General features: G+C 38.2%; 1 protein-coding gene across 1 annotated transcript; it reads right to left on the bottom strand.

Annotated features, from left to right (window-relative positions):
- Positions 1-4,102: 4,102 nt before the first annotated feature.
- On the bottom strand, positions 4,103-15,178 carry LOC118315116 (myosin heavy chain, fast skeletal muscle-like). The gene is made up of 41 exons (XM_047333022.1): positions 15,105-15,178; positions 14,587-14,627; positions 14,114-14,335; positions 13,895-14,038; positions 13,648-13,804; positions 13,526-13,553; positions 13,337-13,445; positions 13,149-13,241; positions 12,999-13,062; positions 12,821-12,919; positions 12,610-12,713; positions 12,387-12,525; positions 12,134-12,252; positions 11,657-11,806; positions 11,393-11,563; positions 10,994-11,297; positions 10,803-10,867; positions 10,613-10,700; positions 10,383-10,500; positions 10,170-10,293; positions 9,772-9,908; positions 9,428-9,683; positions 9,102-9,344; positions 8,833-9,009; positions 8,606-8,751; positions 8,430-8,520; positions 7,930-8,319; positions 7,668-7,794; positions 7,457-7,575; positions 7,179-7,375; positions 6,802-6,985; positions 6,544-6,709; positions 6,290-6,414; positions 5,863-6,171; positions 5,560-5,763; positions 5,324-5,449; positions 5,077-5,247; positions 4,871-4,975; positions 4,672-4,767; positions 4,431-4,562; positions 4,103-4,197 (listed from the first exon to the last, which is right to left on the bottom strand). Exons 3-41 carry the CDS (start codon positions 14,318-14,320, stop codon positions 4,177-4,179), a joined length of 5,805 nt encoding a protein of 1,934 aa, XP_047188978.1. The 5' UTR covers positions 14,321-14,335; positions 14,587-14,627; positions 15,105-15,178; the 3' UTR covers positions 4,103-4,176.
- Positions 15,179-15,433: the final 255 nt, after the last annotated feature.

Genomic DNA, 15,433 nt, shown 5'->3' with positions numbered 1-15,433 from the left:
ACATTTCAAAAATAATTACTTTGACGAAGAAGTGTACCCAATAATCGCTTATGTCACACTACCTCTCAAGAGAGCTTTTTATACATATGGTTAAAGCACCTTAAAATAGCTGGTATAGATTACTTGAGGCAGTGTTATATTTCATTAGCTCCCTTATCAGGAGATACTGTACAAATGTAAGAGGATTGTTCACATTTGGTTTTATATAACTGTTATTATTACATTATATTTAATATTTATGAAAGTTAATTCAATATATTGTTATTATGATTTATTATATTGTCATTTTGTTTTGCTAGTGCAGCTGAATTAGAATATCTTTATTGTCATTATAAATAGAATCTTTCAATGAAATATGGAGAGCTATTTCTTCAGTGCACAACAGTTAAGTTAAAAAGTGGCGTTTTGTTGAGAATTTTTTGTGATCAGAGCCAAAAATGTGTATACTATGTATGTGTATATGTATATACTGTGATTCTGGGATAGCAAATTCTATTGTGCTGTCTTAAATCCTGATAATTTTGGTAGTTATTTTATTTTTATGCCAATCTTCCAGATTAAAATTAAAGCGACTCGAGTTGAAGACATTTGATTTTCTTTATTGTGTTTTTTTTTTAACCGTAGTCTGTTTCGCCGGACATCTACTGGTCATTAGGTCCCACAACAAATAATGGACAAGCATATTGGATACCCATTCCACCTTCACATCAATGTCTTTGGGTTACTGTTTGGCTGAAAACTTGACAATAAGTTACAAAACAATTCAAATTGTGCTTCACTACAGAAACAAGACTACTATTGAAAAAATAAGTTGAAACAGTCTGCATTAATGATTGGAAATATGGATTTGTTACTGCCTTTTTTGTTTAACCAAGATTTCTGATTGGACATTACAATTCATTATAATCTCACATTAGGTACCTTTGATGGGAAGCAAAGATATAAAAACAATAGACAGCAAGATTAAAATCAACAGCTTAATCTTTATTGTGTCAGCATTGTATCATATTATATGATTCATCATAGCTTGCCTTTCATTGTGCTTTACTCAGCTGGTTCTTTTCCCTGAAAAAACAGATACATGTTTTTTGTGAGTTACAGTTTAATCAGCTTTAGGTGACAGTTAATTTTGAACGCATTTTGCACAGTATTTAAACCTAATACGATGTAAACATAATGTGAAAATTAATAAATTAAGGTTTATTGTTGTTTGATCAGACTGACCTTGCCAGAGTCACGGCTCTTGACTCTGAGCTTGTTGACCTGGGACTCTGCGATGTCAGCACGCTCCTCGGCCTCTTCCTACCATGAGCTGCAACTTGTCAACCAGATCCTGCAGCCTGGTAACATTTTTCTTGTCCTCCTCAGTCTGAAGTAGAAATTACATAGAGTTTCATGTTTTAATTGGAAGTTTAATATTAGATGAACTTGTACTATACACAAGAAAATCTCAATGTGTATATACCTGATCCACGTCTCTGCTCAGCCTCAACCTCTGTCTCCAGCTCACGCACCTTGAGAAAACCACAAAATGCTTAGTGTTTAGAATACAGGTGTGTTGATGTTTTCTCACCTTTGTTCATCTGTGTAAATTTGTGACGTGGCTGTCTTACTCTAGACTCCAGTTTCTGGAGCTGCTTCTTGCCTCTCTTCATAGCCAGGTTCTCAGCCTCATCCAGACGGTGCTGCAGGTCCTTAACCCACTAGGATGCAATTGAGCATCCTAGTGGATAGAATATCAGGAAAATATTCACATGAATACCAAAATGAATGTATATACCGTAGTTTCTTCGTAGCACAGATGCATAAGATGCAGTTATTTTTTTTTGATATGACTTGTATGACATTTGTGTTCATAGAAAGTATTATTTTTCCTCTCATCGTGTCTCAGTGGCTGCCTTGGTTGTGATTAACACTGTTAATGCTGAATGTTTTTGAGCCTTTTTTTGTTTTGTTTTAGTTTTTTAATTTTTCCTCTTATGCAGAGATGAATGAACAGATATTCTTTAAATTCCATCAACACGGCTGTCTACGCAATTCACTCAGAATTTACGAGCGTAACCACAATCCAAAGCATGTTTATGGGCTTCATGTCTATTTTCTGCCATTTTACGAGTTCAAGTTCCACCACTCCAGAGTGTTCCTCTTTTGGTTACAAGGCAGCCAAGTTAAAGATTAAATCCTTATTAGTCATTGATATTGTCTTTTAATCATATGTAAATAAGTTTGAATAATATGATAACTACAGTAACTACAACTTACACTCTTTTTTGAGTATTTGTATGATCGTCAAGATTCCATCCCATCAAGTCCTTAACATGTTCTGATGTGCCAAATAGAGCAGGATTGTAAACTAACACCAATAATGTATGATTGACATACTTGAGCTCAAAAGCTTTTGCAACATCACAACATTTTCTAGAGCAAACTAGCTCTAGGATTAGAGTACAGTTCTGCCAAGGAGCTTTAACCACATTATGAAAGCTGAGAAAATCAGCCCTTGACAGAGAATAAGCAGAATTGTATTGTAGATAATAGATGAATATGTCTAAGACTTGAAACATTTTTCATTCAAATGATAAAGATTGTGTCACTCTTTCAACTAGAATTATGTTAACCTAAATAGGATAGCAGTTATTTTTTATTTCTACTTTTTGAATAATACCAGGCCGATCAGGGTTAAATGGTTGTACTGTAAATAGTAAATTAAAGGTGTAAAAATAGTTGTGATTAGGTGAAAATTACAACAGTAAATCACATTTTCTCTCACCAATTGATAAATCAGCTCAAAGAGTTGTGGATCAAGCTACAGGAATGCTTTGAGAACCTGAGAACTCTGTAATTTTATGATGTATTTAGCCTTTTTTGGAATACACAGTTGCTGCCATGTATTCAAAAGCTGTTGTTGTTGTGTTGTCAGGTGGTCAGTTTTGCATTGGGGAAGGCCAGATTTTACTCTTGGTAATTGATGTCACCTCAAGGAAAAGATGTTACTTCGACCATTTAAAGACATGTTGAATAACAGCTAATATTATGTACATTACTTTAAAAACAGTATCCATATTGGAAGATACAACCAACTATTTTTTCAAAGAATGCAGTTCTTTCTGTCAAACATGCTTTCTTTACAGTAGTTTCATATTTTTCTGATACTGAACAGAAACAATGTTGTGAAGATTATGCAGACAAACACCTAAAACCACTAAATGTTTAAAAGCAGCCCTCAGACTAGAGTGAAGTTTTCTCTGTTGCCCTCTTTCTCTGTTAAGCTCATTAAGTAATGTTGGACAGGATAATCCGACTATGCTTATAAAAATCTATGAATCTAAAAAATCCTTTTCCCCTTGATGCATTCAAACCAATCATTTTGAAGACCACCTTTTGTAGAAATACAAGGTAACCATTAATCATTTTTAAGGGCATCTATTTACTTGCCTTTTTGCGAGTGAAAATTCTGGCCCAAAAAGTAAGTCGTTATTAATGATTTCTATTGTAGTTTGATCATTCGTGAATAATTGTGGAGAATTGTAATTCTCTCAAAAGCCTGGCATGTGCTTTATATTGAACATTCATGTCAAACACAAAAAACTTCATTTGACTCTTCTTTCCACTCATCACATTGCAGTTAATTGATCTGTATGGTTGTTTGAATGTTGTTTGTTGCCTCAAAAGAAGGCTGCTTAGTGGGGATTTATCTTTAATAAGCTTTCACATAGGTATTGCTGTGACATTAGTGAAACCCTATTTTCCTTTCCCTTTACCAGTTTCTCTGACTTCTCTTATGGAATTCTAACGCGGTCCCAGACCTCTTTGCTTTCCTTTCAGTTGACTGTGCACACTAAGTTTGTATATTGGGAGAATGCTTACTATTTTTTATGATATATATGTCACATATTTATGAAATTATTTCATCAGATGATTATTTTTGGTAATTTTTTACTTTATAACAGGCCAAAGCTGGACATGAAAACAGTATGGAGCATACTGAGTTTTGAAAATCCAAGAAAGATTGTTGAATGTCGCCTAGCTGTGCATTCTTAAATGATCCAAAACTATGTGTCTCACACAACATACAATAAGATTAAATGAACACAGACAATGATTTTACATGAAAATCGACTTTATTGTGGTATATTTCACATCATATTATATGAATGGGAACAACCTGTTGGTTCTTTATTCAGCTGCCTCTTTTCCCTGTAAAAAAATATAAAAATCAATACTTACAGTGCATGTTCAAACTTACACATCACACTATGCATACACAGAAGTTGTGGATGTATTTAACAAATATGATAATATTATTTATTCATGATTTATGAATCGTTTATGTTCGAGAACATCGCTCGAAAATATTGTGGGTAAAATTAATTTAAGTCTGAGGACTTAAATCATATATATATCTTAAGCTTGAATGTGGAAAAATGTACCTTTCCGGAGTCACGGCTCTTGGCTCTCAGCTTGTTGACCTGGGACTCTGCGATGTCAGCGCGCTCCTCAGCCTCCTCCAGCTCATGCTGAACCTTCCTGCACTTGGAGAGGTGAACATTGGCCTGCTCCTCCTGGAATACAATACATAGTAAAATGTTTTAATCGTTCAGGCCAACAGATGTATTGTACATGAAATAGTATTAAGTTTTCATTGTTTAAAAATAAACGTTTTGCCCTTACCGCTTCCTCAGCCTGCCTCTTGTAGGCCTTCACCTTGAGCTGCAACTTGTCAACCAGATCCTGCAGCCTTGCAACGTTTTTCTTATCCTCCTCAGTCTGTTGTAGAAAATACATAGATTTTCACATTTCAATGTTTTAATTTGATGTTTAGTATTGGATGAATTTGTGCTATACACATTTAATGTCAATGTGAATATACCTGATAAGTGAGCTCCTTCACTCTCCTCTCGTATTTGCGGACACCCTTAACAGCATCTGCTCCACGTCTCTGCTCAGCCTCAACCTCTGTCTCCAGCTCACGCACCTTGAGAAAACCACAAAATGTATATGGTGTTTAGAGTACAGGTGTGTTAATGTTTTCTTACCTTTGTTCATCTGTGTAAATTTGTCACATGATTGTCTTACCCTAGACTCTAGTTTCTGGAGCTGCTTCTTGCCTCCCTTCATGGCCAGGTTTTCAGCCTCATCCAGACGGTGCTGCAGGTCCTTGACAGCGACCTCCAGGTTCTTCTTCATCCTCTCCAGGTGAGCGCTCGTATCCTGCTCCTTCTTCAGCTCCTCTGCCATCATTGCGGCCTACCAAGCATACAGTTTTGATTAAAAGCACAGTAAAGCAGGAGTACAATAGTAAACAAATGCAATTTTATCCTACATCAGTGATGGCCTTCTTAGCCTTCTCCTCTGCATTCCTTGCTTCCTGAACAGTGTCATCAACTTCACTCTGGATCTGGACCAGGTCCCCCTCAAGCTTCTTCTTGGTGTTCAGAAGGCTTGTGTTCTAAAAGAGGAAAAGATTGAGTCATTAATGTCACCAAATGCTTGATTTCTATGTTATTTTAAAACTCATTTTATTAATTAATTATAGGAAATAATAATTGTATTGTTCACCTGAGAGTGCAGAAGTCCAACACGCTCACTGGCATCCACCAGCTCCTGTTCAGCGATTTTGCGACCTCTCTCTGTCTGTTCCAGAGCAGCTCTAAGTTCCTCAATTTCAGCCACCATGAGACCGTTCCTGCGATCCACCATAGCAGCTTGTTCCTTGAGGTCATCCTGTGCTCTGACAGCATCGTCAAGGTGCAGTTGAGCATCCTAGGGAAAAGAATATCAGGACAATATTCAAATGAATACCATGATAAAGGTTCACCCACTACTCTGTAGTATTTACAATGTTTCTATGTTTAACAATACCTTCAGCTGTGCCTGCACATTCCTCAGCTGCTTCTGGGACTCAGCAGCCTGGCGATTGGCATGGCTGAGCTGAATCTCCATCTCATTCAGGTCTCCCTCCATCTTCTTCTTGATTCTCAGGGCATCATTCCTGCTCCTGACCTCAGAATCCAGAGTGCTCTGCATGGAGTCAATCACCCTCTGACTGTTTCTCTTGATCTGCTCCATCTCCTCATCTTTTTCTGCCAGCTTCCTGTCCACCTCACCCTTGATCTGGTTGAGTTCCAGCTGGACACGCAGGATCTTAGACTCTTCATGTTCCAGAGTTCCCTGATGATTATTATAAATTATTCATCTATGCCTTCAGATTTATTATACTAATATACAGTTTTTTTCCATGATTTGTATTTTTTTATTCTTCGGAAAATCTCCCCAGAGAAAAATGTACCTCAGCCTCCTCCAGAGCTGTCTGGATCTCAGCTTTCTCTGTCTCCACCTGCTTCTTGGACTTCTCCAGCTCATGGATGTTCTTGCCAGTCTCACCAATCTGTTCAGTCAGATCGGAGATCTCCTCTGCAGAGAAAAACATGTTGAATATAATCAAGCCTTAAAATATGAATACTTTATTTTAACACATACAGACATATGTTGTATACAATCTAATTGAAATCTATTTGCATAAAAAGTCAGGTAGGAACTCACGCTGCAAGTTCTTGTTTTCACGCTTCATGGTCTCCAGCTGATCCAGAGATTCTTCATAAGAGTTCTTCATCTTGAACAACTCTGTGCCAAGAGAACGAGCCTCCTTCTGAGCTCCTTCAAGTTCTGACTGACCTTCCTCAAACTTTTGTTTCCACTCTGCCAACACCTGAATGACACAATTTATACTGTTCAGTTAGTTATGTAGCAATAAAAAGACTAGTCCCAAAAATATAAAATTTGGTTTTACGACTTAGCCACCTTGTCAAAGTTTCTCTGCTTCTTGTCCAGGTTAGCAGCCAACCCATTAGCCCTCTCAACATCTATCATGAGGTCCTCCACCTCACTCTGGAGCCTCTGTTTGGTTTTCTCCAGAGATGCACACTTGGAGTTCATCGCTTCAATCTGTTCCTCAGCCTCCTGAAGACGCTGGGCAAGCTTTTTCCTTTTGAAATAATATATATATTTTTTTATCTCTTAATGAAAACCTTGCATTTACAAATACCTAGTAACTGTTATACTATATTTCTAGGATATTATTAAAGAATTTAGAAAAACACTAAATTGGTGCCGCAAAGTGTTACAGAGTACTAAACACATGAAAAGAAAATAATGTTTGTTATCTGAATGTTACTCACTTGGCCTCCTCAAGCTCCTCAGTGCGTTGGATAGCATCAGTTTCATACTTAGTTCTCCACTGAGCCACCTCACTGTTAGCCTTGGACATTCCACGCTGCAGCTCAGCCTTGGCCTCCTGCTCCTCCTCAAACTGTTCCCTCAGCAGATCACAGTCATGGCGGGCTGATTGCAGTCCATGGGCAAGAGCATTCTTGGCCTGATATGAGAAAAATAATTGAATGTGCATAATTTCTAAATCTTGTCAAATAATACCAGGACATGCTTAGCTTTTGTTTACCTTAACCTCCTCCTCAATCTGTCTCTTCAGCTCCTCAACCTGCTGTGTGAAGGCCTGTTTGCCTCTGGTCAACTGGGAGACAAGAGCTTCCTTCTCTTCAATTTGACGGCCAAATTCACCTTGTGTGATAAAATGATCACACATTACTTTATATTCAGTTTCTCTGTCAGACACTGAAGATCACTGTAGTTTAACACTGTCTGATACATACCATTTTCTGTCAGGAGACGTGCTTTCTGTGCACCCAAGTCATTCATTTGACGGATATTTTCATCATTCTTGGTCTTAATTTCGCTAAGTTGGTCCTCAAGAGTACGGCACATCTTTTCAAGATTTCCCTTGAGAAGAAAAAGAAACAGAAAAAGAGATTTTATTTGTAATGAAAGTATATCATTCATAATGCTATTTCATGTATAGATCATATACATGATATATAGTACATTGAATACTATACTATTTAATTTATTATATACCTTTGCTTTGGCAACAGCCTCCATGTTGCTGGAGAGGTCGTCAATCTCCATTTTGTATTCACTCTTTTCCTTTTCAAGCTTCTGCTTGACACGCTGGAGGTTGTCGATCTGCTCTCCCAGCTCAGCAACGCTGTCAGCCTGCTTCTTGCGAAGAGCAGCAGCAGTGGCTTCATGCTGCAGAGTGGACTCCTCAAGGTCACGACGGAGCTTCTGGAACTCAGCCTCACGCTTCTTGTTCATCTCAATCTGAGCAGCAGTGGCACCACCAGCCTCCTCCAGCCTCTCACTGATCTCCTCCAGTTCCCTGGAGAGATCAGCCCTCTGCTTCTCAACCTTGGCACGAGCTGCACGCTCAGCCTCAATCTCCTCCTCCAGTTCCTCAATACGGGCCTGTTAAATGTAAATGCATTGTCTTTTAGTCAACTTTCAATGTTATAACACAACATACTAAAACAAAAAAACATGCGGTTATGTTATATGTAACACAATATGTCAATTACCTGAAGCTCCTTGATCTTCTTCTGAAGCTGGGCGCCCATTGACTGCTCATCCTCAATCTTGCTTAGGAGTTGACTGGTTTCAAAGTCCTTCCTGTGAGTGACGAAATCATAGTATGCACTCATACATGCTATTTAAAAGATATTTTAAAATATGGAGGTAAACTAAATGAAGTTACTTTTTCAGTTTCTCGTCCGACTGCTGCTTGTCATTCTCAAGATCCATGATGGATTCCTGGGCCAGTTTCAGATCACCCTCAAGCTTTCTCTTGGCTCTCTCAAGGTCCATACGCAGCTTTTTTTCTTGTTCCAAAGAACCCTCAAGCTGCACATTGAAATACAGAGTTTGTTTTTATCCTTTTCAAAAAGTCTTGTTTTGTCAACCTAAGTGACTTTTTAAACTTACATCATCGACTTGCTGCTCAAGCTTGGTCTTGGCCTTGGTCAAAGTGTTGACTTTGTCTTCCTCAGCCTGGAGGTCATCAAGAGTCTGCTGATGAGCCTCCTGAAGGGCTTTCTTCTCCTTGGTCAGCTTAGCAATGCTTTCATCCTGAGAGGCCATCTCCTCTGTCAGGTTCTTGACCTACTTTCGCAAGCAGGATGTTGTTATAACAATATACATGTAAATATAAAATGATTTCATCTGATATGCTGGATAAATTAATATTTACAAACCTTGTTCTCAGTGGCGTGTTTCTCCTTCTCCACCTTGGCCAATGTAAGCTCCAGATCATCAATATCCTTCTTAAGCTCAGAGCATTCATCCTCCAGCTTTCTCTTCTTGGCAGTAAGCTCGGCATTGATTTCCTCTTCATCCTCCAGTCTCTCAGTTGTTTCTTTGAGTTTGGCCTCCATCTGAATCTTACTCTTGATGAGTCCCTCACATCTTTCCTCAGCATCTGACAGGTTCTCTGATTCCTGTCATTGTATATACACATGAAATGTTAGCATATCAACTTTTGATCGACAAAGTTACAGCTGTCAGTCTGATGTGTACTTACTGATGCCACTTGGAGCTGCAGATCATTCTTCTCCTGCAGAAGAGACACCATCTTCTCTTCCAGTTCCTTCTTCTTGGCCAGGGCAGCAGCCAAGTCTGTGGTCATCTTTTCATAGTTCTCCTTCATATTAGCCAGCTCCTTCTCAGTTTCAGCACTCTTCAGCAGGGGCTTGATCTTGTAGTACACTTTCATCCATGGCCAGTGTTTCACATTCATGAATGAGCGGACATTGTACTGGATGGTAAAGACAGCTTCCCTGTGAACAAAATTAAAATTGTAATTGAAATTGTTTTGTTGATTTTTTTCACCCCATGACTGTCCATACGTTTTTGTTTTATACATGCCTCCTTTCTGTCATCTTCAAAAATTCCTTTCTCATGAGGTAAGCACGGCAGAGAGCCTGAGTCATTGTGACCAGAGTTGCCAGCTTGTCATCTCTCATCTCCTCAAGGGTACCCAGCAGACCAGCCTTGAAGAACACCTGAATAAACAGAAAATAGATACAGACTTTTAAGTATCCCAAATCGTTAGACACTCCTAAGGAAAAGGTATTTCATAAATGGCCATGTTATGACTGCTCTGCATCTATAGCACAGATTCATAATTTCACCTTAACATATGGTCCAACTTTGGACAAATTTATTTAAATCACTTGAAAATGTTTGAAGTACACTACAGCCAAGCAGATGTCAATTCATTTTTATTTTAATACTGAATTAAAACAGGAATGCATGGGTCTTACCTTTGTGTGTCCAAATTTGTACTCATCATGGTTAACATCAATTGATCCAAGCAGCTTCTCTGCAGCCTTCTTGTTGTCAATGAACTGGCCCTCAGGGATTACACTGGCATTCAATACCTTGTACCTTTTATGAGAGGGGTAATGGTGTTTGTGAGTATTTGTTTCGTAGTTTGTGTCAAGCAATGTAAATGTTCAAAATATATTAATTGATACCTCTGCTTAAAGTCAGCATAGAGGATTCTGCTGGGGAAACCTTTTCTGCAGATTCTGATACCCTCCAGAACACCATTACACCTGAGCTGGTGGATGACCAGGAAGTTCTCCATCAGACCTATAGGAAAGACATTTCATAATTTCTTGAGAGTGCACGAAATTAGATAAACCATTATAACAAAACAAAGCTATTCAGCAAAAATTAAATTGAAATGATGTTATTTGCATACCTGGAGTCTTTGACTCATTGGGAATCAGGCAGCGCACAAAGTGGGGATGGGTGCTCCTCAAGTTAGTCATCAGCTTGCCCAAGTTCTCCTATAGATACAGAAAAGTTAGTCTTGTCAGAAAATTATACATTTTAGTTTGTTATCAACTGAGATGTGATGTTATTCCTCAGTTTGCAATATTAAAGCCTACCCTAAACTGTGAAGACACAGTCTGCATAGAACCACCCTTCTTCTTGCCTCCCTTCTTGGTAGTATCTATAGATAATTTGAAGTAGAAACATTTTGTTAGAACAAGACTTAATATTTACATGGACGCTTTGTTAAGTTTTGTATACAGCATTTATAAAGTTTTAATGTATTGTAGTTAATTCTGTAACATACCCTCAGCAGCAGGAGGAGGATACAGGACAGCAACAAGTTTAACTGAGGACTTTGCGTACAGCTGCAGAACAGATTCATTCAGTGGGTCCTTGTTCTTGTCCAGCCAGCCAGCGATATTGTAGTCCACAGTACCAGCATAGTGCACCAGGGAGAAGTGGGCCTCAGCCTTGCCCTTTGTGGGTTTTGGCTTCTCAAATGCCCTGTTTTTGCCAAGATGCTGATCATAGAGCTTATTCTTGAAGGATGTGTCTGTAGCCTTGGGGAACATGCACTCCTCTTCAAGGATGGAGAAGATGCCCATGGGCTTGATGAAAATGCAAAGAATATATCAGTATATCATGACTTGACAAGATTCTTTAGCAGAATTACAAACAGTAATATCCCCAAATGTATGTGTACCTTTTCAATCAGCTCAATGCAGGCAGCCAAGTCCATGCCAAAGTCAATGAACTCCCAGATAATACCCTCTTTCTTGTACTCCTCTTGCTCCAGGACGAACATGTGGTGGTTGAAGAACTGTTGCAGTTTCTCATTGGTGAAGTTGATGCACAGCTGCTCCAAGGTGTTGAACTGCGAGGGGACAAATAGTCAGCATAATCCCTCACAGTCAATAAGGAAGACTTGGTCATATTTCAATGATGGGTTGTGGGGAATGAAACTTACATCAAAGATTTCAAAGCCAGCAATATCCAGGACACCAATGTAATAGTTCCTTTGCTGTTTAGTGTCCAACATCTGGTTGATACGGACAACCATCCACAAGAACATCCTCTCATAGATAGACTTAGCCAGGGCTGTCACTGAGTTATTCACCTGTAGAAAAACACTGAGATTTTTATAAAGTCTGTCAACCATTTTGAAAAAATCCTGTATTATTTTTACACTGAGCTTTTTCTGATATAACTTAATCAAACAATCATAATATATATATATATATATATATATATATATATATATATATATATATATATATATATATATATTTATATATACTATGTCTCTGATGACACTTGATTTATTGCACATTGTGCAACTAGCATTTAATGTTTAAACCCTATAGAAGGTTTTATTTTAATAAAATCTGTTCTGCTGTCATACTGTTTGTATCTGGACTATTGGAAATTAATACTTTATGTTTACCTGAGGTACAGTCTGTCCCTTGGTGACATACTCATTTCCGACCTTCACTCTGGGATAGCACAGAGCCTTCAGCATGTCAGCAGAGTTCAGACCCAACAAATAAGCAATCTTGTCAGCATCTGAAAATGATTTAATCATACACAGTTAATACATACAATTTGTGACAGCAATTGTCCCTCGTGATAGAACAGAAACCAGTGTGACTGAGAAATGAAATACTGTTTTTCACTCTAATATGCTTCTAAATACTTGCCTTCTGTGCCATCAGGCTCAGCCTGCTCCTCACGCTGCTTCTGCTTGAACTTCATGCTACCATGGTGGATCACAGCACCAGTCAGCTTGTAGATACTCATCTTCTCCTCACCAGTAAAGCCCAGGATATCAATAGCGTTCTGTGTTCACAAGAAACGCTCACTTCAGATAGAACATCAAATGTTTGCAAATGCTAAAAATGTTCATGTATTAAGATCACTCACATCAGTGGCTTCCAGCTCAACTTTGTCATCAATGCTGGCCACAGTGATCTGACCCATGCTGATCATGGGGAAGTCGTAAGGGTTAGTCGTGATGAGGGCCATGTCTAACAATCCACACAAAAAAAGGGGGGGGGGGGGGGGGTTCAATACAGTTTTTCAAAAAAAAACTTTTAATCAAATTTAAAATTGTCTAAAAACTAAATTTGCTTACCAATCAGCTCAGGTTTGTGGTTTGTCATCATCTGGTAGAAAATGTGGTAACCTCTCTCATCAGGAAGCTGAAATGTTACTCTTGACTTCTCCAGCAGATCTATGAATGTTGCTCGTTAGTCTCAATCTGGCCAATTCTCAATTTCAGCCATCTATTTTCCATGAGGATTGTTACTTACATGTTTCAATATCAGCACTAGACAGTTTGCCAGTTGTGCCGAAATGGATTCTGATGAATTTACCCTGTTTAGAGAGAAATTTTCAAAGTCTCTCCACACAGCCAATGTGTATTAAGAATTTTCTTTTGTTTAAAAAAACTCAATACTTACAAAACGCGAAGAGTTGTCATTCCTCACAGTTTTGGCATTACCGTAGGCCTCCAGCAGGGGATTGGCTGCAATAATCTGATCCTCCAGTGAACCCTATAATCCAAGTTTAGAAATGAAATCAGAAAAGGACTTTCCTTCTGGTTTCATACTCTATACTGCTACTACTCTATCTTGTCATCATAACATACTTGTATTTTTCCTGCGTCGGCCTTCTTCTTATCTCCTCCCACTGAGATTGTTGCAAAGTACTGGATGACACGCTTGGTGTTCACAGTCTTTCCAGCACCAGATTCTCCACTGGGTATAAACACAGACTTATAAGAATTTGATCGAGATATTTGATGATGTGAAACAAAGTCAACAAATGTAAAACTTACGTGATCAGTACAGACTGGTTCTCCCTATCTGTTAAAAGAGAAAACATATGAATTGAGCATGTATTTCTGCAATAGAACCCCCACATACTCACAAATTCTACATTGATAAGTAAAGGACCTACCTGTAAGCATGAATTGATAAGCGTTGTCAGAGACAGAGAAAATGTGGGGTGGAGCCTCCATACGCTTCTTGCCTCTATAGGCACTTACAACTTCAGTATCATACACTGGGAGCCACTTATAGGGATTCACGGTGGCACAGAACAACCCAGAGTAGGTCTGAAAGTGATTGTTAACATATAATAGTTAATACTATATATAGTTTTTGATTTCAGTATTCATAATTCAACTTGGAAAAGATTGTCTTACATAGATCATCCATGCTGCATAACGCTCTTTGAGATTATACAGGACAGAGGCTTCATTGAGATGGGTCATCATGGCCATGTCCTCAATTTTGTCGTACTTGGGAGGGTTCATTGGAGTGACGTCATCTTCTTTAACTGTCTTCTCCTGCAACAGGACATTGGTAAGAATTAGAAATGATCACATTTAACTTCTAGTTGAGTCTGATTTTGTGATACAAACCTCCTGAGTGTCCAGGACTTTGACAGTGACTTTGCCACCGTCTTTCTTGATGATTGTTGCCTTCAAGTACAGCTCTTTGACATCGGCCACATAACAGGCAGACTTGGCATCAAATGGTTTGCTTTGAGCCTCAATTCTCTCCTTCTCTGGCTTACGGAGGTAAATGGCAGCTTTGCCATAAACGGCCATCTCTGCATCCGTACTCATGGTGGCAGTGTACTTCTGTGAGGTAATAGCAAATAAGAGTAATCTTATTCATCTTTTGAGTTCAATCAGCTCATGTGTTTGACCAGCAGAACTGAGTTCAAGTTTGATTAATACATCTGTATTCAATTTATGTCTGTCCATCAGCACGTGTCTTGACTTGTGCCAGTTGACCAGTTTAACACTGACGTGTTTTAACAAAATTGGATGGATGAATGAAATATTTTGCATGAAATACATAAAAATGTAATCAAAAAAGTTCCTCATACCTGACCCTCTCTGTGTCAAAAATCTGATTTATTCCACAATCCTGTTGAAATCATACAACATATTTTCAGTTGTTGAAAAAAGTTTTAAACATAATTGTTCAACAAACAAAGGTAAAGAGACACCCACACCGTTGCACGCTAGCATATTTTTTGTGTAAAACATATATATATATATATATATATATATATATATTACAGTATTTATTACTAAATAGGACCTGTGCATTTGTTTTAGCTGTTTTTGTTTGCAAGTGTCGATTTTATAATTTCAAATGCACCAAAAGGGCCTAATGCACCTTATCTCGTATGAAGTATTATACAAGGACAATAAAGGCTAAAACAAAGAAACAAAAGTGAAATAATGAAAATATTTAAATTCTCTCAAGCCTACCAAGTAGGCCTACCAAACCAAAATCATATTTATCAAATAAACACTGCTGAGTAATTAGTATTTTAAAGAAATTTGTGAAATAATGAAAACATTTAAATGCTCTAATGCAGACATAAGATGAGCTTACCACAAGCTGGAGTCTTCAAAGGTCTTCTACCACACACTGATGTCCAGTTGGACCCCTTATATTGGATGTGACTCACACAACAGAAGTTAAATATGGGCCATGTGCCAAATATGGTGTGGATGACAGTTTGAGTGGACACACATTGACACAGTCCTTGTACATATAGCCCATGTCCTCAATTTCTGAACTTAGTTGAACAGATATGCATTAAATTCCATCAACACAGCTGTGTACGCAATTCACTCAGATTTTACGAGCGTAACCACAATCCAAAGCATGTTAATGGGTTTCATGTCTATTTTCTGCCGTTTTATGAGTTGAAGTTCCAC

Source organism: Scophthalmus maximus, chromosome 7 (genome assembly GCF_022379125.1).
Source record: "Scophthalmus maximus strain ysfricsl-2021 chromosome 7, ASM2237912v1, whole genome shotgun sequence".
NCBI lineage: Eukaryota > Metazoa > Chordata > Actinopteri > Pleuronectiformes > Scophthalmidae > Scophthalmus > Scophthalmus maximus.
The sequence above is the reverse complement of the archived record's forward strand: the minus strand, read 5'-3'. Positions and strand labels throughout refer to the sequence as shown.